The sequence below is a fragment of the Eubalaena glacialis genome, chromosome 3 (genome assembly GCF_028564815.1).
Source record: "Eubalaena glacialis isolate mEubGla1 chromosome 3, mEubGla1.1.hap2.+ XY, whole genome shotgun sequence".
NCBI lineage: Eukaryota > Metazoa > Chordata > Mammalia > Artiodactyla > Balaenidae > Eubalaena > Eubalaena glacialis.
Genome location: NC_083718.1, coordinates 19,008,923 through 19,033,360, shown reverse-complemented (window position 1 = coordinate 19,033,360; position 24,438 = coordinate 19,008,923). Strand labels below are relative to the sequence as shown.

At 37.4% G+C, this 24,438-nt stretch overlaps 1 protein-coding gene across 1 annotated transcript in view; it reads left to right on the top strand.

Moving 5' to 3' along the window:
• The first annotated feature begins 1,184 nt into the window (after positions 1-1,184).
• EPRS1 (glutamyl-prolyl-tRNA synthetase 1) overlaps positions 1,185-24,438 on the top strand; it is a 67,093-nt gene continuing 43,839 nt past the window's right edge. Inside the window, exons 1-12 of the mRNA XM_061187304.1 lie at positions 1,185-1,372; positions 5,111-5,195; positions 8,026-8,125; positions 8,986-9,142; positions 10,753-10,892; positions 12,165-12,259; positions 15,796-15,922; positions 16,617-16,809; positions 18,640-18,811; positions 20,222-20,455; positions 21,512-21,596; positions 22,019-22,078. Of these exons, the coding sequence (XP_061043287.1) occupies positions 1,327-1,372; positions 5,111-5,195; positions 8,026-8,125; positions 8,986-9,142; positions 10,753-10,892; positions 12,165-12,259; positions 15,796-15,922; positions 16,617-16,809; positions 18,640-18,811; positions 20,222-20,455; positions 21,512-21,596; positions 22,019-22,078 (1,494 nt within the window). The 5' untranslated portion in view covers positions 1,185-1,326. The remainder of the gene's footprint in view (positions 1,373-5,110; positions 5,196-8,025; positions 8,126-8,985; positions 9,143-10,752; positions 10,893-12,164; positions 12,260-15,795; positions 15,923-16,616; positions 16,810-18,639; positions 18,812-20,221; positions 20,456-21,511; positions 21,597-22,018; positions 22,079-24,438) is intronic.

Sequence of the window (24,438 nt, the reverse complement as noted above, 5' to 3'; positions counted from 1 at the left end):
GAGCCAAGACAAACTGAGGCAACGGCTTTTAGCATTGCCTTTTATAAATAAACCCTTTATTATTCAAGTACGAAAATCACTTTTGAAAATACATTCTTCTTTTGAAAGAACTGAGGAAAATGAGAAAAACCTCCCCCATCCCCAGTGTAACCATGGCTGTTGGTCTACATGCTTCCAGGACTTTTTTTGTGTTTACATACAGTGCCCCCCAACAGTATGATCTCGGGTGGCCTCAGCCTGCAGTGGCTTGAAGCAGGGTTTCGGTTCCCGGCCAGAGATTGAGGCTGGGTCACAGAGCGCCAAATCCTAGCAATTAGACCGGTGGTCAGTGACAAGACCCTGGCTGTTCGGCTTTGCAGAAAAGAATTCCCACGAAGACAGAAAGCAGTGAAAAAAGTAAAGTGTTTATTAGGAGGAAAAGAGTACAGGACATGTGGATAGACACATGGGAGGACCCTAAGAGAGGGAAGGAGAGAGAGAGAGAGAGAGAGAGAGAGAGAGAGAGAGAGAGAGAGAGAGAGAGAGTCGTGCCCTTGGCGTAGTTTAAATCACTAATAAGGGGCATTTCTTCTGTGTTCCCTTTGGCCAATCATTTTGATTCTCCTGGTTCTGAGTCCATGTTTGGTTTATCTTACGGTCCTCCCATGTGCACACGCATCTCTCAGCCAAGATGGATTCCAGCGAAGAGGCCTATGGGTAGCTTGGCATCACTCTCCTTTTGACCTCCAAGGAGCTTTCTAGTCGGGAAGGTCTCCTCGACTTCGAGAAGGAGAAATAGGTGGTCTCTTATCTTTTACCGGCGCAGGGCCCAGCCTCCTCTCTTGACTGCCCTGCTATTGGTATTTCGGAGTTTCTGTCCACAGGGAACGAACTCCAATTGCTCACCCTGGGGGCGGGGCGCCCATCTACCTCCTGCCTCAAGTATACCACCCGTTTGTGGGTTTTGTTTTGGGCTTCCGGTGAACGCCCATCACACTGCAGAAACCGTCTTACCACTTACTTTTCTCGCTTTACGAACTGTCGAAAAACGTCGTGCGTTTCAGCGTCTCTCCCCCTTCAGCGGCTGGAAACTCCACGTTGGCCCTCGTGACCCTAGATGCCCGGGGCAGGGTGGAAGGTCCCCGGAGCAGCCGCCAGACGGCTGCGGCGGGCGGTGATGACGCACTGTGCTGTGCGCCAAGACGCTGGCTGCGGCGCGGGGGAGGGGCTAAGGCTTCCGCAGCGTCAGGCGTGCGCACACGTTGCACCTTCTCGCCTTGGGCGAGTCGGGGGTGTTTCGGGTGGCAGGGCAGGCGCACTGACAGGTAGACTGACGGAGCAGTGCAGATGGCGACGCTCTGTCTGACTGTGAATTCGGGAGACCCTCCGCTGGGTAAGGGCCCGGGGCCGCCAACCTGTGTGGGTTGCATCAGCCTGGGAGGGTGCGGGGCGGGGAAAGTCGCCGCGCCCAGGCTTGGCGCAGTGACGGTCACGGTCTGGGAGGTTAGGCCTGCCTCTCACCCCCGAAGTGTACACGGGGTAGGCTCCGCGCCCGTCGCCCTCTGTCCCTGGCAGGTGGATCTGCTCCTGAAGACATTTTTCTGGGGCGTGGAGATGGGCGCGGTGTGAGCCGGGGCAGGGCTACCCGAGGCTCAGCTTCGGACCTTTTCTCCCAGAGGGATGACTCCCAGCTTACTCTCCTCTCCCTTTTAGAAATGATGTCTCCTGGAGACCGAGCACCGGACGTAGAAATAACATTTTTAAAACTTGAAATCCCATTACTTCGCTCCCCCTCCTTTAGCGTTTTCCCCTAAATCCACTTATCTTTACCTTCCTTCCTTCGTCCTCAGAAAAGATCTTCAACCCCCTTGACTTAACTTTTCTTTACGTTTCATTGGGTTCAAAGGGAACGAGGAAGATGGTCGTAGAAGCATTTAAAATTTTAACCGAGGTTGCATTTATATTAATTAAAGGTGGAAGGGTGATTGCTGGAACACCCAAGTACACTGCGGACTGATGGGGTTGGTTTACTACACATCCGATGGAGGTAGTAAACGTCAGAGAAAAGGTCGGACTTGTCATCTTCCTGATACATCTTAAATTCGATTTGGAATTGCATTTTCAACGTGGCCAAGGTTACTGTGGATAGATAGCTTAGGCTTTCTGCTGTTTTTTTCTATTGCTTTCAGAAATTACACAAAATAATCAGTTTATTGAGCTCATATTTGTTAATGCATTTCTTAACATATGCATGCAAGTACTTTTCTAATGTTTGAGAGGCCTAGACTTTTAGATACAGTTGCCCACATAGGGCTGATGATTACTCAGTACATTCTCATTAGAGGGTGTTTTGAGTCTGTTGGAACAAAAAACACAATTTAATAGCCATTTAAAATACTTTAATAAATGATAATGTTTTAGCATATTGGTTCCAGTAATTATGGGCTAACCTCACACAAATCAATGAACTCTAAAAGAACTGGGTTTGATTCTGCAGTTGGAAAGCACTAGACAGTGTGACCTCATAGTTAAGGGCAACGACACTTGGTTCGTGGAGACCAGGTCCATACTGACTGCCACTTACTAGTTGTGGAACCTTGGCAAGTTCCTTGTTTGGCATCTCCCACTGTTTCCTTGTTTGAGAAACACGGAATAATATCTCCCACATTCAGTTGCTTGCCAGAGTCAAATGAGACTGCAGGTCAAGTTCCTGACACACTGTAGATACTCAATAAATAGCTGTAGTTTTTACTGATGTAATTTAGAAAATCACCCTGAATATGATAGACCCGTTTTCTTAGTGAATTATAATACTGAGAATCCCATCTGCCAGTATTCTGGAAGAGGATCTTAAAGAAATTTGTTGTCATTATGAACTATAGACCAATTATAGAATATATATTTCTATTTGCTTCTGTCCTTCCTTTTTTTGTTTTTGATTTAATTGTTGCCAATTGTTTAATTCAAATACATTCTGTTTTTAAATAATCAATATAATTAGATGAAACATTCAGAAAAACAGATTGCATTGTGAGAATTTCCCTTATTTTATATGCATTCACCATTTTTTTTTAATGTTAAAATAAGTTCACACTTAAAAAGGTATAAGAATAGAACAAAGAACATTTTTTCTCCAGTGCCTTTGGAGAGCATACTGCAGATAATGATGCTTCAACACCCCAGAATACTCCAATATACATCTCTCTTAAGTAAGAAAACTCTATATGACCTCACAGGACCATTAAAATCAGGAAATACACATTGATACAATTCATCCATCTCCGTAGTGCAAGGATCAAAATCTAGGATCATACCTTGCACCTACTCATCACGTTTCCCCAGTTTCTTTCAATCTGGGATGGTTTTTTTTAGTCTTTCATAGGTTTAACCTCTCTGGATATTACAGGCCACTTACTTAAAGAATGTCCCCTGATCAGGTGTTTCATGGTCCCTCATGACTAGATTCAGGCTACACATCTTTGGCAGAAATAGCGTAGAAACAATTCGTTGTTCTTCATTGCAGCACAATAATTGGTACCTGAATTTTTCCCATTACTGATGATCTAATCTTGAGTACTTAAGATGGTGTCTGACAGCTTTCCCCACTGCAGAGTTTTCCGTTTTGCAGTTAACGGGCATTTTGTGGGGAGATGCTCTGGGACCATGTAAACATTTCACTCCCCATCAAACCTTTACCCACTGGTTTCAGCATCCGTTGGTGCTTCCTGCCCAACTTGATTATGATTAAGATGATGCCGGATGGTGACCTTCCATTCTGCCGTTCTTTCCACATGTATTAGTTGGCATTTTTTTGTGAGAAGGTCTTTTTCTCGTTTAAAAAATTTCATAGCAAAACATAACTTAATAGGTTATACTCCGAATTATTTTTTATTTTCTGTTTTTAAAGTTAAAATTTTTTATTTTTAAAATTAGTTTTATTGAGTTATAACTTGCATATAATAAAGTTCACCAATTTTAAGTTGTAAATTGATTGACAGATATGTACAGTGTGTAACCACCAAAATAATGAAATAAAATATTTCCCTCACTTAAGAAAGTTCCCTCATGCCCCTTTGCAGTCAATCCCCTTCCCCCATCTCTGGCCCTTGATCGTCACTGATCTGCTTTCTGTCACTATTGTTTTGCTTTTCCTAGAACTTCATATACATTGAGTCATATCAAACTATTGTATATAGGATAGTTCTTTGAGATTCATCTATCTTGTTGCCTGTAATAGGAATTCAGTTTCAAATTTTGCTGTATAGGATTCTTTGGTGTCAGTACTCTAAAACTTAGATTATTTACTTTAGTGGTTAAATTGGCCCTATTTGCTAGTGGGAGCCCCTGCAAGCTGACGTCTGTGTCCTTTTGGCATATCTCTTATCATTCTTTGAGTACTTCTTGCTTTTTAGCACAATGAAATTTTCCAGGTTTATTTTGTACCTTCCCTACCACAGCCCTGTCTCCAGTGGAGCATGGTATTTAGAAACCAGTATCTGGTTACTAGTTGTCCATCTTAGATAAATTAAGGACAAAGGATTAATGAATATTTATTAAACTTTACGATGTGTTGAGAGGCACATATCACTGTTTTAGAATATGAGTTCTGGACTGCCGTAGACCTGCGTTCAAATCCTGACTGCCACATATTAATCAAGGACTTTGGGCTAGTTATTTAACCCCTCCAAGCCTCAGTTTCCTCTTCTATAAAACAGAGATAAAGGTGCCTACCTCTTAAGGTTACTACAAAGATTAAAAATGATAATGAGTGTAAAGCATTTAGCACAGTCCATACCACATAGTAATCACTCTAATACTATCAACAATAGCTTTTATACAAGGTACTATTCTAATTTCTTCTTTTGTCCTGAGAGAAGGAAAGATTAATTTCAGTGTCCCTAACTGGACACTGAGTATATTCAAAAGCAGTTGGATTATGCCAGGGAATGGTTTCTGGTTTGTTACTTCTCCAAGACCAGAAGGCCATACTTTGCGTCTACAGACTCTAGGGAAAAATGTTTACTCCTTGCAGGTCTTAATACTGGTTTGTTGACTCATCCTCATTGCTTTATGATTCAGGTTTTAAATACCACATTGTTTACAAAGAGAAATCTTTTCATCTCATTTTTAGGAGCTTTGTTGGCAGTAGAACATGTTAAAGACAACGTCAGCATTTCTGTTGAAGACGGGAAAGAGAATATTCTTCGTGTATCTGAGTAAGTGCTTTTATATCTTGGTTTTCAGTACTGAACAGCATTTTAAAAATATTTAGGATTAAATGTTGTATGCTTGTTTTACTTGCTAACTGGTAAACGGTCCCTAAAAAGAAATATACTTTCTTCCTCATTCTAAAAGAACTATATCCAGAGACATATCTGTCAGCACACTATCTGATCACATATCTAATCTGTCAGAAAGAAACTAGAGATATACAGAAAGATTTATATATATGGGTTTTAAATTCTATTGTAATGTATTCTGGTGGAAAATTGGAAGTTTTTAAAATCAGTAATAATAGGAAATAAATTTGGTAAGTCCACAGCATAGAATATTAGGCATCTGTGAAAAAAAGGCTTATGAAGAATTTTTAATGATGGATATGTTCATAATCTAATGTTAGTAAAAAAGCAAGACATAAATGTAAAATTACATATCTGCAAAGAAAAAAATGAGAAGTATACAGCACTTTTAGTATTATTTCTTTCTGAGTTTTGGAATTGTGGGGTTGTTTTTTTCTTTTTGCTTCTCTGTGTTTTCAAAATTTTCTGTAATGAGCATATACTGTATGTTCTTGATTAAGATGGATTATTTGCATCCCAGGATATAGGGAAGATTGCGTGCACTCGGACTTATCTCTTTCTTTTGAAACCCACTGAAAAGAATTTAAAAGAACTGGGAAGGGAAACATTCTCGTTTAACGAAACTAAGGAATAAACACAACCTGGTTTCAGATTCTTTTAAGAATACTTTGCCAGGTCGTGGAATTTGGACCATATTGAAAGGGGGTTTCAAGGGTATTCTCAAGCAGGATGCAGATTCTAAAATGGTTTAAATGGTCTATAATAAACTGACAGAAAGACTTGTATTGGGGAAGGGCATCGTATGCAAAACACTCACTCACACAAACGCACCCTCCACTCCCCGTGTCCTCCTTCCTCCCATTGCAGTTGCATCAGAATTTTGATTGGGTCACCATTTAGTGTTTACACTGGGAGGGTCCTGTAAGTTGTGTTCACTGCTGAGCCACATACTATGATTGCTTTTCATGTACAATTTTTACTTTTCTGTGGAATTATTGTTGTTTGCTTTGTTCTCTTCTGAAGCCTTTCTGATTCCTATCTTTTCTGTGTGACTTCAGGAAGTTTGTGGACATCTTCCCTTAGGATTCAGTATTTAGAAATTTCACAATAATATGCTTTGGTCTGGATCTATTTTTCATCTGTTCTTCTGGGTGCTTGATTGCTCCCTTTAATGTGGAAACTTAGAAATCCTCTTTTGGGAAATAAGAACATTTTTTCTTTGATAACTTTCCATTTTCTGTTCTTTATGTGGATGCTGGGATTAGTCCTCTTATTTTCTTAAAGTGTCACCTTCACTTTCCTTTTTTTTTTTTTCACTTTTCCTCACTTTCTGGAGAGTTCTTCAACTTTTTTATCCCATTTTTCTATTGAGTTTTCGTTTTTGCTGTTACATTTTTTGTATCTGAGCTTTCTGTTATTTATTATCTAGATATAGTATCCTGTTCTTATTTTACGATTGCACTATGTCTTTTCATTGCTCAGAGGAAATTTATTCACTTACTTTTAAAGTTTTCCATTCCTTGATTTGTTCAGTTTACATCTGTGTGTTTGTTTTGGTTGCTACCTTTTAAGTTAAAGGCTTTCTTCAGATATTTGGTAACTCCTTATGGTTTTCTTAGATTTTGACTGGGAGAGTAAAGCTATTTACAAGTTCTGAACTCCAAGGTGAGCCTGTCAGTTCTGAGCTTTACTCTGGGGCGATCTGACTGAGCTGCTCATTTGAAGGAACTTCTGGTGTCAGTATCCTTGGTTCTTTTCTTCCTGGGTGGATCAGATTATCTGTCCAGAGAAGACTTTCAGTCTCCTGTTTGGAAGGTGAAGGAGAGCTGGTGCCAGAATATTATGGGAGCTGAGGGTGGGAAGAAGGCTGAGGGTCTCAGCATCCAGTATCGCGTGTTCTTTTATTCTCTCTGTTACCTCTGTAGCCCAACTTGCACCTGTGCCACATTTCCCCCATTTGAGAGACCCTCGGTTTTAGTCTTTAGAGAATAAGGCTCCGGTTTTTGCCAGGACTGGGTAAGAGGAGTAGCCAAGCTCTGCAGAATAGGCTTTGGAGGTATCTGTGTTTCTGACTGATTTTTAAGTAGACTTTCAACCAAGCCTCCTTATTTTAGCCCCAATTCACTCTCACTTCCAAGGATACCTGGTTTCATTGATTCGTAAGTCTTTAGAGGATTCTAAAATTTAAATTGGGTTGGTTTTCAGCTTTGTCCACTGTCCAGTTAAGATTCAGTTTTTTCAGGCCTATTAACGCCATCTGCTTTCTAGCTTCTGAAATTTTACTGCTATTGTCTCTTCTCCTTAGTCTCTTTTTCCCTGTAGGAGCAGTTTTGATGAGGTTTGATCTACCATGTTTACCTGGAAGTTGATAAAACCAGCTTCTTTATGACAGTATATCCTTGGCTTCATTGCCTCGATTTATTTTAAATCACTTTATTCTCGATATCCCAATTTTCATATTTTCACCACTGAATAGACATGTAGAAACCAATAGTTAGAAAGATAAAACATCATATAGATAGTCTACTCTGAAGTGAATTATTGGATTTAGCTGCACATCTCAAAACAAATTAGAATTTGATAGAATAAAGAACAAATTAGATCTATATTTTTTACTATACTAGAAAATACATGGTATATATTTGTATCTTATTATAAGACTTCTATTTTTACATTTTTCAGAAGTCTCATGACTTACTGATTTGCTAGAGCCACAGTAATATTTTATCTCATGCTTATATTCTAGAAATGTGGTATTCACGGATATAAATTCCATACTTCGCTACTTGGCTAGAATTGCAACTACAGCTGGGCTGTATGGCTCTAACCTGTTGGAACATACTGAGGTAAGGAATGAACGTTTCCTTGGGTGTGTTTTATTTTGTTTTGATTTAGGCTTTGGCTCTTTTGCGAACTTCATTTTATTGTTGGCTTATGGACTATTACTCTATTTAAGGATATTAACAGAGTGTTAATCAGAGACCAAGTTAAGGAGTTCTCATCTGTTTTTATTTTCAGAAAAAAAGTCTTAGCTCCTAAGTTTGCACTTTCAAACCCATACCAGCTGTTGAGTCATTTAGTGCTGTCTTCCTCTTCCTGGATTCCTAGAATTTCATAGCTGGATGTGACTGCAAAGGTCATCTTATGCTCTTATGCAACTTTCTTACCTGGCAGATGAGGCAGCAGTTCTTGAAAAGTTACAAGGGCCCCGGGTCACACACATTTTCCTTTTTAAATATATACCTTATTAACTATAGCAGTAGTAGATTAACTTTCAATATGGCACTTCAGATGCCTTTTTTTTCCCTGTTTGTATTCAGCTCTAACTTTCCTAAATCTTACAAAATTCAGAATACAAAGAATAGTTTCCAAGTATTTACTTTTAAATTCCGCAAGTGGATGAATCCGTTTGGCTGGGTACTGTCTGTTGCATTCGGTCAGGCTCGTTATTCCCTCCTGCTTCCAGCTCCCATATTTTCCTTTTTCTTCCCTGAAGTGCCTCTTCACACCCCTGCAAAAAAAAAAAAAAAGAAAACAGAAAAATAACCATATGTGTTTAAGTGCCAGTTTAGATCCCAGGCAATCACAGTTAAATCCACGTAGTGGTGAATTCTGTAATTGAGATGAGACAGGCATGGTTCTGACTGAGGTCGTTTGTTTGCTTGTTTGTTTAAATCTAAACCCTGGGATGCATTTCTTTTCACAGATTGATCACTGGTTGGAGTTTAGTGCTACAAAATTGTCTTCATGTGATTTGTTTACTTCTGCAATCAACGAACTCAATCATTGCCTGTCTTTGAGAACATACTTAGTTGGAAACTCCTTGAGCTTAGCAGATTTATGTGTTTGGGCCACCCTAAAAGGTATCAGTAATTCTTTTTGAAGAATTTCTATTTTAATTATTTAATATTTTGCTGGATAAGAGGTACATATATTTCTACGTATATGAGCATCTGTCTACCTAATGGCAGTCACTTAGGACTTTCTCATAAAGGAATGACCTCCCTGGCTATTTTATTCCTCTCCGGTTACAGGAATTCCCTGTCCTCTGCTGTCCCTGGAGGTTGGCCCCATCTTGCTACTGCAGCTCCTCTCGTGCCTTTGGAGCTGGCCTTGTTCCTCATCCCATTTATGTCTGCACCTTTCCTGTCTCAGCCATTACTTAACTCCAGTTACTGTTGTTTCTGGTTGCTCAGTATGTGTGTGTGTGGGGCGGGGTGAGCTGGAGTTGTTTCCCTGGGAGGTCACTTTTTCCGTCTTCTGTGAGTAGTCAGAATATGGGATTGATGAGAGATACAAAGGGGGCTTGAATTCTGTTAGTTTATTTAAAAAAAAAACAAAAACAAAAAATCCCTGCAGCAGATATGCCAAAATGTTTTATCATTCTTTAAATCCGGGTTATGTGAGCGTTTTTAAAATTTCTTTAATATACTCTGTACCTTTTTTTTGGGCCACGCCCCGCAGCTTGCAGGATCTTAGTTCCCCGACCAGGGATACTGAACCTGCGCCCTCGGCCGTGAAAACGTGGAGTCCTAACCACTGGGCCGCCAGAGAACTCCCTCTCTGTACTTTTTTTTGTGGCTTAACCTTTTCTCCAAATTAAATTAAATTGTTATAATAATAACCAACGTAAAATGAAGGACTTTCCTAGTTAGAACTTTTCATCTGTAGGTTTATGACATTTTGGTCTTTTGATTTTTGAGTTAATGTTCATAAAAGGAAGATAATATCTTATGGAGGTAGCTTTGTGATGCTAAAGAATTACGTAAACTTTCCTTCAGTACCATTTTTTTTTAATTAATTAATTTATTTATTTATTTATGGCTGTGTTGGGTCTTCGTTTCTGTGCGAGGGCTTTCCCCAGTTGCGGCGAGCGGGGGCCACTCTTCATCGCGGTGCGTGGGCCCCCGACCATCGCGGCCTCTCCCATTGCGGAGCACAGGCTCCAGACGCGCAGGCTCAGCAATTGTGGCTCACGGGCCCAGCCGCTCCGTGGCATGTGGGATCTTCCCAGACCAGGGCTCGAACCCATGTCCCCTGCATTAGCAGGCAGACTCTCAACCACTGCGCCACCGGGGAAGCCCCTTCAGTACCATTTTTGATATTACAACTGAAGAAAAGAGCTACTTCTTGATCTTGATTTTTATTTTGTTCTCTAGTTGATCCACTTAAAGCTTTTCCTCAATTATGAAATGGAGCATTGGCCTTCTAGTGGGTGTGTGGCAGTGGTGAGGGCAGGATTTAGGACTCACTCTAGTGAACTGAAATGAAAAAATATTTTAGATTAATTTTTGTGAATTCTTAAAATATGTTGAAGTATTAGAAATCACTTCCATGTGTACCCAGATTTTTAAAATTGCATTATAGAAGCACAGCTTTAAGCCATCTCATTTACTTAAATTAACCACGACTGGAACTTTGCTTTTGAATTTGCAGATATGTTGAATGGTTTTAAAATTATGTTTGCTAATAGGAAATGCTGCATGGCAGGAACAGCTGGAGCAGAGCAAAGCTCCAGTTCATGTAAAACGCTGGTTTGGTTTTCTTGAAGCCCAGCAGGCCTTCCAGTCAGTAGGTACCAAGTGGAATGTTTCAACAACCAAAGCTAAAGTGGTAAGCCTTTAAAATTTTTTTTAATGCTCACATCTTGTCTGCCTGAGATCTTAGATCAGAAAAGAAAATTATGTTCATAGTTTGGTTGGGTTTTTTTTTTTGCCCGATCAATTAAAAAGGATCTTCTTGGAAGAATTTGTCATTGTTGAGTCTTGGCTTGCCTTTAACTGCTTGCCTACGTTAAGCCTTAATCTTCATAATTATATTTCTAGATGATTATGATCATCCAGTGTGTGTCCCTTAGGAAATCCAAAGTCCAAGTAACTAAAATTACATTATTTTATAGCTATACCATCTTTTCTTCCTCCCAGATTTTCTGTTCTCTGGCTTTTGAACCATTGTGACCTTTGAGTCCTGGAGTTCTGTAGTGCCTTTTTGTTGATTCTGTAGGAAGATGTGACATTGAATACAGTAGGAAAAGGTCCTTTCCCCCAACTAGAGTCTCTCTACTTTGATCTGTTTACATATTACAGATAATATGTTTACATATTTACATATTACAAATTTTACTCCGATGCAGTACAATTTGAAAACTGTTGTCTGCTTGGGTAAAGACACCACAGTCATCTCACTTGTTCTGAGAAAGTATTCACCACTTTCCACCTCTAACTGGTCAACAAGTTCCATTATTACTTCTTGTATTTATAGATTTGATTTCTGTCTCCACTGCTGCTGATTTTTATTGAGGCCTCATTACCCCCAGCTTGTTTTAAGACCATAATCTCATCACTGAACTTCCTTTTTTTTTTGGTCTCTTTTTTCTCGTTGAGACTTTGCACTGTACTGGGTATAGTTTTAGAAAATACAGATAAGTAATTCCATACCCCTGAGGATTCCCCATTGCCAGAAACATAAAAGTCAACCTTATAAAGGCCTTCATGTTTTGGACTCAATCGACTATTAGCGTCTTGCCTACCCACTCAACATGCATTCCTAACATTGCACTGCTCTTCCCTGACTTTGAGTCTTACCTGTGCCGTTATTCCTTTTCTTAGAATGACTGCCCTTGTATACTCTCCATCTGATACATTTGCATTTATTTTTCAAGGTGCAGCTTGGTTCTTGCCTCCTTTTACATTTTCCTGATGACCTTAAATGCTGTTGGTTAACTTCAACTGATTTTGAATCTTCAAGTGCAGGGACAATATTCTAGCCAATTTTTTCTCATAACCATGCTTGGTGCATAGTGGGTACTGAGAAAGTATTTGTTGAATGAATTTATTCTTAAACATTTAACCATGTAACTATTTTTGTTGTTGTTCTGCTTTTCAGGTACCTGAGAAAAAGCAAGATGTTGGGAAATTTGTTGAGCTTCCAGGTGCTGAGATGGGAAAGGTTACCGTCAGATTTCCTCCAGAGGCTAGTGGGTAAGAAAATATAACTTATAATTGGATACATTTAGTGGAAAAGCTTTAAGACAGTTATCAAATACTTTAAAAATCAATAGGTTAATGTATAGAAGGAAATAAGTAAGATTTTAATTGTGGGAGTTAAAATTCTAAACATCTTAATAGTTAATTTATAAAAAGTTTGTAGTTTTCGCTTATTAAAGCAATAGGAAAAATAACATTTTATTTTTATTCCAGGCAGAATTTTAATTGTAAATAGAAACACATCCATTAATAGAAAGGCTTAAGTTTTATTTACATTTTGAGATTTTGGGGGTGTCTTTTAGTAAGGGTTTGTATTTGTACCCTGAGCAATCCTTTCAATTAGCAGAAGAAGTTATGGTAGATGTATTTTAAGTTATTTTTTCCCCAAATAAAGTAAGTGGAGTCCTGAAAAGCCCATTCCTATTCATTTGTTTCCACTATTAGTAGGTTTCAAAACCCTTTTCAATCTTGGCAGCCACAGAAAATAATAATACATGACTAGCTTGTTAGGGAAAAGGACTGCTCTGGCTGGAGCCACCGGCATGGGTCTGCCTGGGTCCTTGCCCAGCATCCCCCAAGGCTGAGGGCAGTCTCTGCCTTTGCACATGTCAGTCTCTGTGACTCATGCTGGACGAACTTTGTAAAAGAACCCTTCCAGTGATGCTAATATAATAAAATGCCTTTTGTTAAAGCAGTTAGCCTCAGGAACTTAGCCATTGGGAAAGTATTGTGCCATATTTTACACATGAGATGGTTTTTTTCCCCCAAATTTTGTTTAATTTCAGATTTTGTGTTCTATAGCCAAATTCTTACCCATCTGTGATAAATGGAGTATGTAGACAGTAGGAAGTGACAGATAAGGAAACAATTTTATTTTAGCTGTTCTTAATGTAGTTCTTCACAAACTGTAAGTGCCATTAACAGCAAACCAGTTTTAGAATTCCACATTTTCTTTCTGCTTTTCTAAGTTTGCCAATTTAGGTGGTGAAGTAAAGGACAGGTAGAAGGAGATGAAAGGGAAATAATGGTTCTGGGAAATACACAGACTGAATCATTAAATGATTGATTGATAGCTGACTAAGTGGAGTCAGTCATAAATAATACTTACTTTACATAGTTTAATCCCCTCAGATATCCTGGGTCCCTACCACCCAATATTCTGCTCTTGTGTTCTTGGTGTGAGAGGTCATGGTGTTCCGCTGGGTAGTGACTTTAATGGTTTGATAAAAGCTAGTTTTTTAGCCATGGCTGTTTATAGCTATGCCATTTGAACGTTTGTCCCTTTGGAGTCTTTTTATATTTTCTGTCACTATCACTTCTTGGAATAGTGAGCTCCTCATATTTATTATTTACTGTATAAAATATGTTTATTTGTTGTGAATTATGTCAGTTTCAGTCCAACAGTTGAATACAGTTTTGGAATTTAGAATATAAGTCAGTGTTCAGGTTTAATAACATTCATAATTTTGATCATATCTCCTTATACTGCAAAACAAGTCTTCTTTAATTAGTTTTTTAATCATTTTTTTTTCCTGTGTCTTTCATGAAGGCCAGGAGGCTTGAATTTTGCCTTTTATTCGTATTCATAGCTAACACATAGATAGCACCTGTTATGTGCAGGTACTTACCAAGCACTTTACATGTAGTAACTTGTTTAATCCTGTCAGCCCTGTGAAGAAGGCGCTGTTATTATCTCCAGTTTTCCAAATGGTTTCAGAAACTGATTCATACAACGTTTTAGCAACTTGCCAAATCCAAACCTACGCTGTCTGGCTCTAGAATGCGTATGACTAAAAATTATATGCCTATGTCTGTTTTGTGTGGGAAAAGCCCAATATAGCATCAGTACTAACTAATGCAGCATGGAACATATTTTTCTTTAGCTCTCCTGATGTAGTTGTCTCTTGAGCCAATTATTTTACTTATCTTGGGAATATTTTATAGTCCTGTTAGCTTTTCTGAGGTTTAGAGTTGTTAGAATTGCACACATTATTTTAGATTCAGAGATAGTATCTTTAAGTATAATAGTTTGATTTCATCACGCCTCTTAAGGGTAATTCCTGTATGTAAAGCACATTAACTGTCAATTAGTAGGTAGTCAGTGATTATTAGTCTTCTTTTTTCTCTTCTTAACATGTTAATTGGATGTAACACTTTCAGTGAAAACTGCACAAAGTATTTCTGTTTCGTTTTCAGAACTCACAGTCCTTTGTTTTACTTTTAATAAACTTTAAATTTTAGAGTAGTTTTAGATTTATAGGAATATTGCAGGAAAAAAAACAAAAAACCAAAAAGTTCCCTTGTACCTGTACCCAGTTTTCCCTAATGTTAACATCTTACATTACTATGGTACCTTTGTCACAATTAATGAATCAATATTGATATATAGTTATTACCTAAACTCCATACTTTTTTGGATTTCATTAGTTCTTCCCTAATGTCCTTTTTCTCTTCCAGGATCTCATCTGGGATGCTACTTATGGTGCTTTATTTTATGCAGAGAGTTTTGAATAACCCTGAATGCATTGCATTGTACTTGTCTGCATTAGCCTATGCATATAAACTCTTTAAAATTGAATCATTGACCTAGAATGCTGTGTGAATATCTAAAGAAATAGATTGATTTTAGAAATGATATAAAGACATATCATTGTACTTTTCCCTCCCCTCTTGATATCAACTGAGATCAGAGGTGTGCATGAAACTAGGTGACTGTAGAGCAGTGCAACTGTGGCTGCTGTTATTGATGAAAAGTGTATTTTCAACAATAGTGGTTTGGGATATTGCTTTTTGCCCACTTCATTGATAGAGGAGGATGTTGATATGTAATAATATTAACAGTGCCTCTGATTTATTTTATTCTATGTAATGGTCAGCTGCCCATAGAACAGAATAGTGTTTTCATAGGTTGTGATCTGTGGAATATTGGTACTGGATGAGACCTTCAAGATCATTCAGTTAAAGTCTTTTCATTTTGGCTTCTGAGAAAACTAAAGCCTAGAGAAGTAAAGTACTTTCTTGTGGCTTTCTAATTCTCATGTGCTCTTTTATTTAGTTATCACAGTCACAGTGGCATCCTCAGAGGTGCTTCTGTCTTGTTTGCAATGGTCGGGTTCCCAGTTCTCAGTAGCATCTGGTCTTACGAAAGATCCACGATTGTGTAGCATTGCAAACAGTTTTGGAAACAGTTTTCCTCTAACTAAATTACCTTTCATTCCTCAGTAAAAAAAAAAAAAAAAAAAGGAAAATAGAGATTAGCCTTAAGGTTGTAATGTTTGTAAATAACTTATTCCTTTGTGAGATTTTACATATGAAATTGTTTCTTGTGATTATTTTATAAATGTTGTAGTCTTTTTTTCCTTCCTCAGGGGCAGATTTTCTATTACAGTACTTCTTGTTAGCAAATAAAATAAGACTGGAATACCAACTAGAAGGATTTTTGTTTAGTTCTCATCTCCTCAAAAAGGTTAAGTTTAAGTATTTAGTTAAAACATGTTAACGAGTTTCTTTGTAAAATGTTTTTGTTTTAGTTACTTACACATTGGGCATGCAAAAGCTGCTCTTCTGAACCAGCACTACCAGGTTAACTTTAAAGGGAAACTGATCATGAGATTTGATGACACAAATCCTGAAAAAGAAAAGGAAGATTTTGAGAAGGTAATTAAAGGTGTAGTGATGACCCTTTGTCAGTAAAGTTGATTAAAATTAGAGGGTGACCTGGTACCTTCATGGTATGAAAATAAATTAAGTTTGTTCTCATAGCTGCTTCTTTTGCTCATCTGTATATTCTTTGCCTGAGACCTAAGCCAAGAATTGTTGAGCTCCCATGCCAAAAAACTTAAATTTATTTTTTTCCTCCTCAACTGTTGTAGAATTTACTTAAGTGTTACATTTTCCTACAAGTATCACTTTCTTAAATGAATTGGTCACTAGAGGCAGGTTTCCTTTTTGTCATATAATTTTATGAATGAAACGAACACTAAGTAGGTATTGGAAAATGTGAAGGTTTCCTAGCCTCTTATATCATCTGTTTAGAAGCACTGTAATATATTCAAAGAGAGGGCAAATAATTGTCAGCATGACCAATAATAATCAGCTTTTCCAGAATAAATGGAAAGCACCATGAGATCAGCTTTCTCAGCTGAAAATTTGGAGGCTAGTATAATGAATATCTCTCTCTTTTTTTTTTTTTTCTTTTCTGATCTAATATCATACAACTTCCACAGCCATTTCCAGGCTCTGTAAGACTGATGGTGTATTATTACATTTGCCCAAATGCAGGGTCAAGGATTGAAAATACACAAGAAAATGCAAAAGATAAACTGATGGTTATTTTGGATTCTTATTGCAGGTTATCTTGGAAGATGTTGCAATGTTGCATATCAAACCAGATCAATTTACTTACACCTCGGATCATTTTGAAACTATAATGAAGTATGCAGAGAAGCTAATTCAGGAAGGGAAGGCTTATGTGGATGATACTCCTGCTGAGCAGATGAAAGCAGAACGTGAGCAGAGGATAGAATCCAAACACAGAAAAAACTGTAAGGCACATTTAGTGTTTTATATTTTAATCGATATTCTTCTTGTATTCTGTGTCTTCAGTAGAAAATGATTTCTGTGAAAGATGCTGGTTTGAAACATATTTGGAAATATGTTTCATATGTTAGTTCATCTCTTAGAAATCTTTTCTCTTTCTCTATCATCTTTACATTGTTATTACTTTGTTAGCATGTGTGTGCCCTCAGCATCTCACTTGTTACCTGTAGTCTTTTGCATTGCATTCACTCCGTGTGATTCCTTCGTCAACTTTTTGTAGTTCTCTCAATTTAAATACTGAGGCTTTCTAATTAGAATGTTTGATGATAATGTTAGCCATACCCAAATCTTCCTGTCAGCGTGTGAGTAAATGTGAATATAATATGTAAGCTTGATGCTATCCAATGTCTGAAATATCACTTAACAAAAAAGCATATCTTTGTTATTACTTGTTCCTGAGCTCTGAATCTGGCTATTTTTATTCTGTGATGATGTTCCAGAACTTCCACACTACTATACTTAAATCTTTTTTTTTTTTAAGTTTTTTTAATCTTATTATCCAGCCTTTTTTTAATATATATATATATATATATATTTTAAATTAATTAATTTACTTATTTTTGGCTGTGTTGGGTCTTCGTTGCTGCACACGGGCTTTCTCTAGTTGTGGCGAGTGGTGGCTACTCTTCGTTGTGGTGTGCGTGCTTCTCATTGAGGTGGCTTCTCTTGTTGCAGAGCACAGACTCTAGGCGCGCAGGCTAAGTAGTTGTGGCTCGTGGGCTCTAGAGCGCAGGCTCAGTAGTTGTGGCGCACGGGCTGAGTTGCTCCGCGGCATGTGGTATCTTCCTGGACCAGGGCTCGAACCCATGTCCCCTGCATTGGCAGGCAGATTCTTAATCACTGCTCCACCAGGGAAGCCCTATACTTAAATCTTGAGTGTCACATTTGGGAAGTGTAGTAAATTCAAAATCTTATGGAAGTCTGTCTTTTTTTTTTTTTTTTCACCCCCTTTTAAATGTTTCTCTACATTTTCAGAGATAGTTAACACCTGGACTTTTAGACCTAACCTGATTCTTTGAGAACAGGTAAAGTGTCCATTGTATCTTAAGTAGTTTCCACAGAGAATCATTGTTTAACAGTTCTTTCTTATTCATATGGGGCAGGTACCTACCTGACATAGGTAGGACCGTAGTCAGTGGGGATATAGAGTTTTTTCCATGGGATAAACTTGTATCACTGTTTCTATCATCTCTCATTTTTTGGGATCCAAGAGTATCCTGCTTTCCGCTGGAATGACTGAAGGTGCTTTTGGGGAGCCAAGGGGCTCAGGCTCTCAGCCAGAGATATGTTCTTTAGATGGGCATGTGCTGCAACACCAATGCCTGGGCTGGGTCAGACCGGTCTGTCCATTGGGTGTGAGGTGACAAAGGAACAGAATGCTTCTACTTCAAACACCCAGTGTTAAATTGGAGGGGGCGACTGACTGGCCAGTTGTGCCATGATGGGAACATGGAAAACACTGGCTGAGAGAAGCCTTCAGGCCTTAGACATCATCTCTTACCCTTCATCAGTGCTACATCAGTGGAATGTATTGACTTCTAAAACATATAGAGAGTACGTTTCCTAAGTGTTTTGTGGAATTTCTTCATTAAAAAAACAATGCATTTACTCTTGGTATCAGATATTGGAACTATTACGGTACTTTTAAACTAGTGGTGTGTGCTTATAAAATCAGAATGAAAATTTCTGTCAAATTATAAGGCTGTTAAAATAATTTGAATTCAACCAGATTAGTAATACATTAGATAAACTATAGTATAACTATCATTTTATAGCTGTTGAGAAGAATCTACAAATGTGGGAAGAAATGAAAAAAGGAAGCCAGTTTGGTCAGTCCTGCTGTTTGCGAGCAAAAATTGACATGAGTAGTAACAATGGGTGCATGAGGGACCCAACGCTTTATCGCTGCAAAATTCAACCACACCCAAGAACTGGAAATAAATACAAGTAGGTGTATTTCATTCATTATGCTCGGTAGCTTACTATGCTTTTGCTTTGATGCCTCTGTAAACATGGAGTAGGGAGTAGCTGCAGAATAGTCAAGAGATCTGGATCTTTGTTCATTCATGGCCTTCGGTAAAGCATGTAGCCTCTCGTTACTTAGCTATCAATTAAGGTTATACTAGGTTATGTCTAAGATCATTTCCATCTATAAAAGTCCTTGAGTCTGCCTAAAGTTGCATTTTATGTATTGATCAGGTATACTGTGTTGTGTTTCTTTAGATGAAGATACTTCTTTTCCTATTATAAACTTTGATTCTGCTAGACATAAGGTTATTCGTAAACATGATAGAAGATTTAAAGAAATATGAACAAGAAAGTATCGTGTTTTTTCTAATTTTGGTTAGTTTTCTGTGTGGTTTTCAGGTTCATAGATTTTTTTTTTTCTTTAAATCTCCCCCACCTGGCCATTAATTTATAAAGTAACCATAGAATATATTTTCTTATACTTTGAAGAAGCCTACTACATACAAATGCTGAATTGTAACTTCTGAAGAGATTGGTGAATGTAAATGATTTCCTGAGTAGCTAATGTAACTTTCTTTAAACTTGTGGGTACAGGTATGTGTATCTGTATCCGGACAAACACTTCATGTGTGTATATGTATGTCCTTCATTTTTAACAGGACAATTGCTCCTTGTTTACTAAGCAGATACTTTGAATACATTTGGAAAAGTGAATTTGGGTACACATTTTCAGTATCAAATAATTACAAAGCATAGTGCAGTAGCATCTTAATGAAGTTGTATCTTAAAACTTAGAAGGCATAATGCAGTAATACATTTTAAAAAATTCAAATGGAAACTGCGGATGTGTTGTGTACATTATTTTAGACAGAAATTGTTTTTAAGACTATTCCATCCTAAATGGAATTTTAATCAACCTAATAATTTTCTTCTCTTTTACTTGTCAGAGAAGGAAACATTCTATTCTTGAATGCATTTACTTATGAAAGTATTAAACCTAGAGATTTACTTGTGTGGGATTATTTAAGATATTGAAAAGCTAAATTCCCTTGAAATTATTATTGCTTCTTACCATGATATACATTGGCCATTACAGAAATGCGATTATAGAATTCACTGCGCCAGTATCCCATTGTCTGTTAAATTGCATATTTGCTTTTTTGTTTGAATATTGAGTGGGTAATTGATTCATTGTCCTCAAAGTCTGATTAAAAAAAATGTTTTGATGTACTTTGAGTATTATGAGTCATAACACCTGTTGGTTTTTAAGGAAGTCTTACCTTGTAAAGAATTATGTTTTAAATTAGTACGGCTGCTTATAATGCCTAATCTAAGGTGAAAAGGGTAAAATCCTTCATTGATTTTCAACATATTCATTTTTTTTCCTAGTGTTTATCCGACATATGATTTTGCCTGCCCCATAGTTGACAGCATTGAAGGTGTTACACATGCCCTGAGAACAACAGAATACCATGACAGAGATGAACAGTTTTACTGGATTATTGAAGCTTTAGGCATAAGAAAACCATACATTTGGGAATATAGTCGGCTAAATCTCAACAACACAGTGCTATCCAAAAGAAAGCTCACATGGTTTGTCAATGAAGGACTAGTAGATGGATGGTATGTTTGCTGTTATCTAGAATTTTGAGAGGAAGTCAGGACATGGTATATCACTAATTTTTAAACTGCTTTGAGGGTTGGGGAGGATGAATGGGAGGGGTTGAAATGGATAGGGCTATAGGGTTTCTGTTCCTTGTCTTTATTTTATCCAGGTTCTCAGGTACTGCTCTCTTTTGCTTTAATGCAGCAAACATGGAGTGCCCATGTTTGGGCACAAAGATGGAGTCCATGTTTGGGACTAGAAAAAGTTTGAAAATCTCTGTAGCACATTAATAACCTATATGAGATTTCCATGAGAACGATGAGTATAAAAACTAAAATCATCTTAGAGGCATGTATCCATGTAAATGAAACCTGTTCAGTTGGGTTACCATACTTATAAGCCTAAGAATGTTTTTTTTTTTTACCTGAATTAACACGAATGTGTGTATTAGTTTTTATTAGCATCATGTAACAGTGACACATATTAAGTATATATTGAATAATATGTAATTTTAGACTGTTTTACTGTGGAGCTGAATTTGATAAAGGGGAAGTTTACCTTGGGCCGCATACAAAGGGTGTTATTGCAAACTTACTGAAGTTTGCAGATCTCTGCAGAATATTAATAACCAACATGTATATTTTTTACAACCCAAAAGGCTTTATAAAGTGTATTTGTACATGAATGAGAGGCTAACCATCTCTTATCTGTGTCTCATGGTCATATGTAGAATAGGGATCTTGTATGTTTGTTAAATAAAAAGCAAATAAAAATGTTGTAATGCATATGTTTTCTGTATTTGAAGATGTCACCTTTGTGTCTTTTTTCAAATGTACTTTTACTGTTTCCAGTAGTGCATTTATTTTACTGAGTAATTTTTGACTAGTAAGCAGCTTTCTTCTTCCATGAACTTGGGCTCAATGGTATTATGATCTGCCTAATTATTATAACCAGCTCTTAGTCCAAATATTTAGCAAATGGAATATAATGTTAGGCAGTAAGATATATTGTACTCTCTGCACCTACACGTTAAAAAAGTCTCCTTGGTTCTTAAAACTTGCTGTATTTCCCAGGGATGACCCACGATTTCCTACAGTTCGCGGTGTGCTGAGAAGAGGGATGACAGTTGAAGGACTGAAACAGTTTATTGCTGCTCAGGTGAGTTATAGTTTCTTTTCTACCTTCTCTGTTTGGATTTTTAAGTATCTAATAATATCCTTTTAGTCTTTATTATTCCTGTTGTTCTTTCTGTTCTTTGCTTGTTGCTTATAATGCAAGGGCAGAGTGTTTTTGAAAAAAACACTGTTATAATAGTGGAAAATTGAGAATGTCCTAAACTATGCTAGGGTTGGACAAAGGCAGCTGTGGTGTTTTTACCCACTGAAACATATGACTCTAACAGTTATGACTCTATAACTGTTCAGGGTAACGAGATTAGTGTGTACATACTAAGTTTTATATTCCAGTGGAAGTAAACTTGTAAGTATTGATTGGGTTTATTTTCTAGCATGCTTAACTTAAAGAAAATATTCTGGTTAATACTTCTTGCCCTTTAAGCTGTTCTATTATTGTTTTTCTAGGGTTCTTCACGTTCAGTTGTGAACATGGAATGGGACAAAATTTGGGCATTTAACAAAAAGGTACATGTTTTGACTCCTGGTCCTCCTTTTTTCATGCCTAACTCCTAAGTAATAGATTACATGTAGAATTCATTAGTGTGCTCATGGTAGGGAAAATTTTGTGAAGAATATTACAGTTTTGCAGATTTTTCAGGAAAATGGAATGTTTTACTTTTTTAAACATATAAAGTGCATTAAGCCTATAAACTATACCAAACAAGAGCAATGATTAAAACAAACTTGGAGTTATGGGGAATGGTAACAGTTTTTTCCTTAAATCTTTTTTGAACACTTTGCATTTCATTTTTCTGCTTTCAAGCTGCGAGCTCTCTGTAAGAAGGTATTATTTAATGCTTTTATTTGCCTTACTTAGCACATAGCTTTGAGCATATTACATGTTATAACCTGAGATGTTATACAGCTTTGAAGCACAATCACATTTATATGAGACTTGCTTATACAGACCCACTGAAATGCATTATTCCTAGTTTAAAAAAACATGTCCTCTAGTTTTCTTAGTGGCAAAGGGAAGATTTGGCTAACTCCATTCTACTGTTCCCTTGTTTACTGAGAGGACATAGAGTTTTAAAGTCACAGATTTCATTGAATTGTATTGAAGGTTCGTTAATTATGATCCCTGTCTTATTGAATCTAGCTTAAAAAAAAAAAAAAAGCTGTGTCTTAAATAAAAGTCAAATGAGGAATACTGCATATTGACATTGTTAATTGGAAGCAGATGCTTAGACACTATAATAAGGCAAATCATTAAAGTGCCATGTTTTAAACTATGGTTTCTGTGATTGTGTTCTGTAAATTCTTTTTCTTTGTATTGCTGCTTGATTGTGCTGATGCCTTGCCTCAAAAAATAGTTGCTTGTCTCGCATGTGTCTTGAATTTATTTTATTTAGTCTTTTGTGTTTAGTCAGTTTTTGGATACATAATGGAATTATTAATTGGTTCGCTCTGTTGCTGCAGTTACTAATAAATACATTCAAAACTTATAGGCAGAGTTAACATTGGAATACTTTTCATTAATAATCCATGTACATTTAGTTCAAATATAAGAAATACATTTCACTACAGGCCGATAATTCTATAGGGTCTGTTAAATGAACAGCATATTCCCCTGTCTTCTTTCCTTCCATTTTCTCTCCCTAGATAAATCACTTTCAGCTCTTTTAGATCATTGTTTTGGTATTTATTGCCCATATCTCTAAATGAGATGTGTGTGTTGCTTGTTCTTGATTTTCTGTTTGTTTGTTTGTTTTAGGCATCATCAGTTTACTTTCCACAAGGGAAGATGAGGATTTAGGTCTCCTATTTTTTCTCATAACTCGTTGGCTTTCTTGTGGCTAATTGTTTTGTTTTGTTTCCCTCATTTGTTTAATTTTCTAATTCCATCTCAGACTCTGCGCAAGTTGTCTAAATTTCCTGCCAAAATGTTCGCGTGCCTCAGGTATTTCAGTTTCACCTTAGAGACATCTCTGCCGGGGCCTTCGTGCTGCTCACGTCTGATCTAGATGAGAGGCCTGTTAACTTCTGAAGCACAGCTGTCTTCCCAGGTCAATCTTCCTCATCATCCTGGGAATTCCCTTTGCTTTTCTTCTGTGATGGATCATCTGGTTCTTGGATCTTCCTTCTCTTTTTATTGCCTTTTTGCTTTGCTGTACTATATCCTCTGGTAGCTCCCTGAGAAGGGGAGCATGGGATGAAGATTTTTGAGACTTTTATATGAACAGCTTCTTCACTTTGAAATTTCACAATGATGTGCCTTGGGGTGGGTCTGTTTTCATTCATATCCATTGGAAGAACATGTGGCTTCCAGACTGGAAACTCATTCCGTCAGTTCTGGGAAATTTTCCTGAGTTCCTTCTGTTTCTTTGTTTTTTTCTCTACTATGTTGTCTTTCTCCTCTGTGGAACGTTTCTTGAGCACATGTTGGGTTTCCTGGTCTGTTGCTCTAATTTTGTTTTCTCTCTTATTTTCCATCTCATCTTTTGGCTCTACTTTCTGGTAGATGTACTCAGCCCTATCGTCTCAACTTTTGTTGAGTTTTTCATTTATGCTGTCGTATTTCCAAGATTTCTCATTTGTGCTTTGAATTTTCAGAATGGGGAAAACTCTGGGGACTTGACCTCTAATATCATACATTTTCTTAATACCCTTGTCTCAGTTCAGAAACCTCAGCTTCAGAAGAAGAGTCTCTGGATCTTTTGGAGTAATTTAAAACCACTGATCCAGAGATTTTGAGAATTGTACAATTTTAGAACTGAAAAAGACGTTAAAATCTTTTAATCCAAGGTTTCCAAAACTTGTCTGCTCCTAACCATCCTGTGGAATGCTTGTTTAAACATGAATTTCCAGACTTGACTTCAGACATT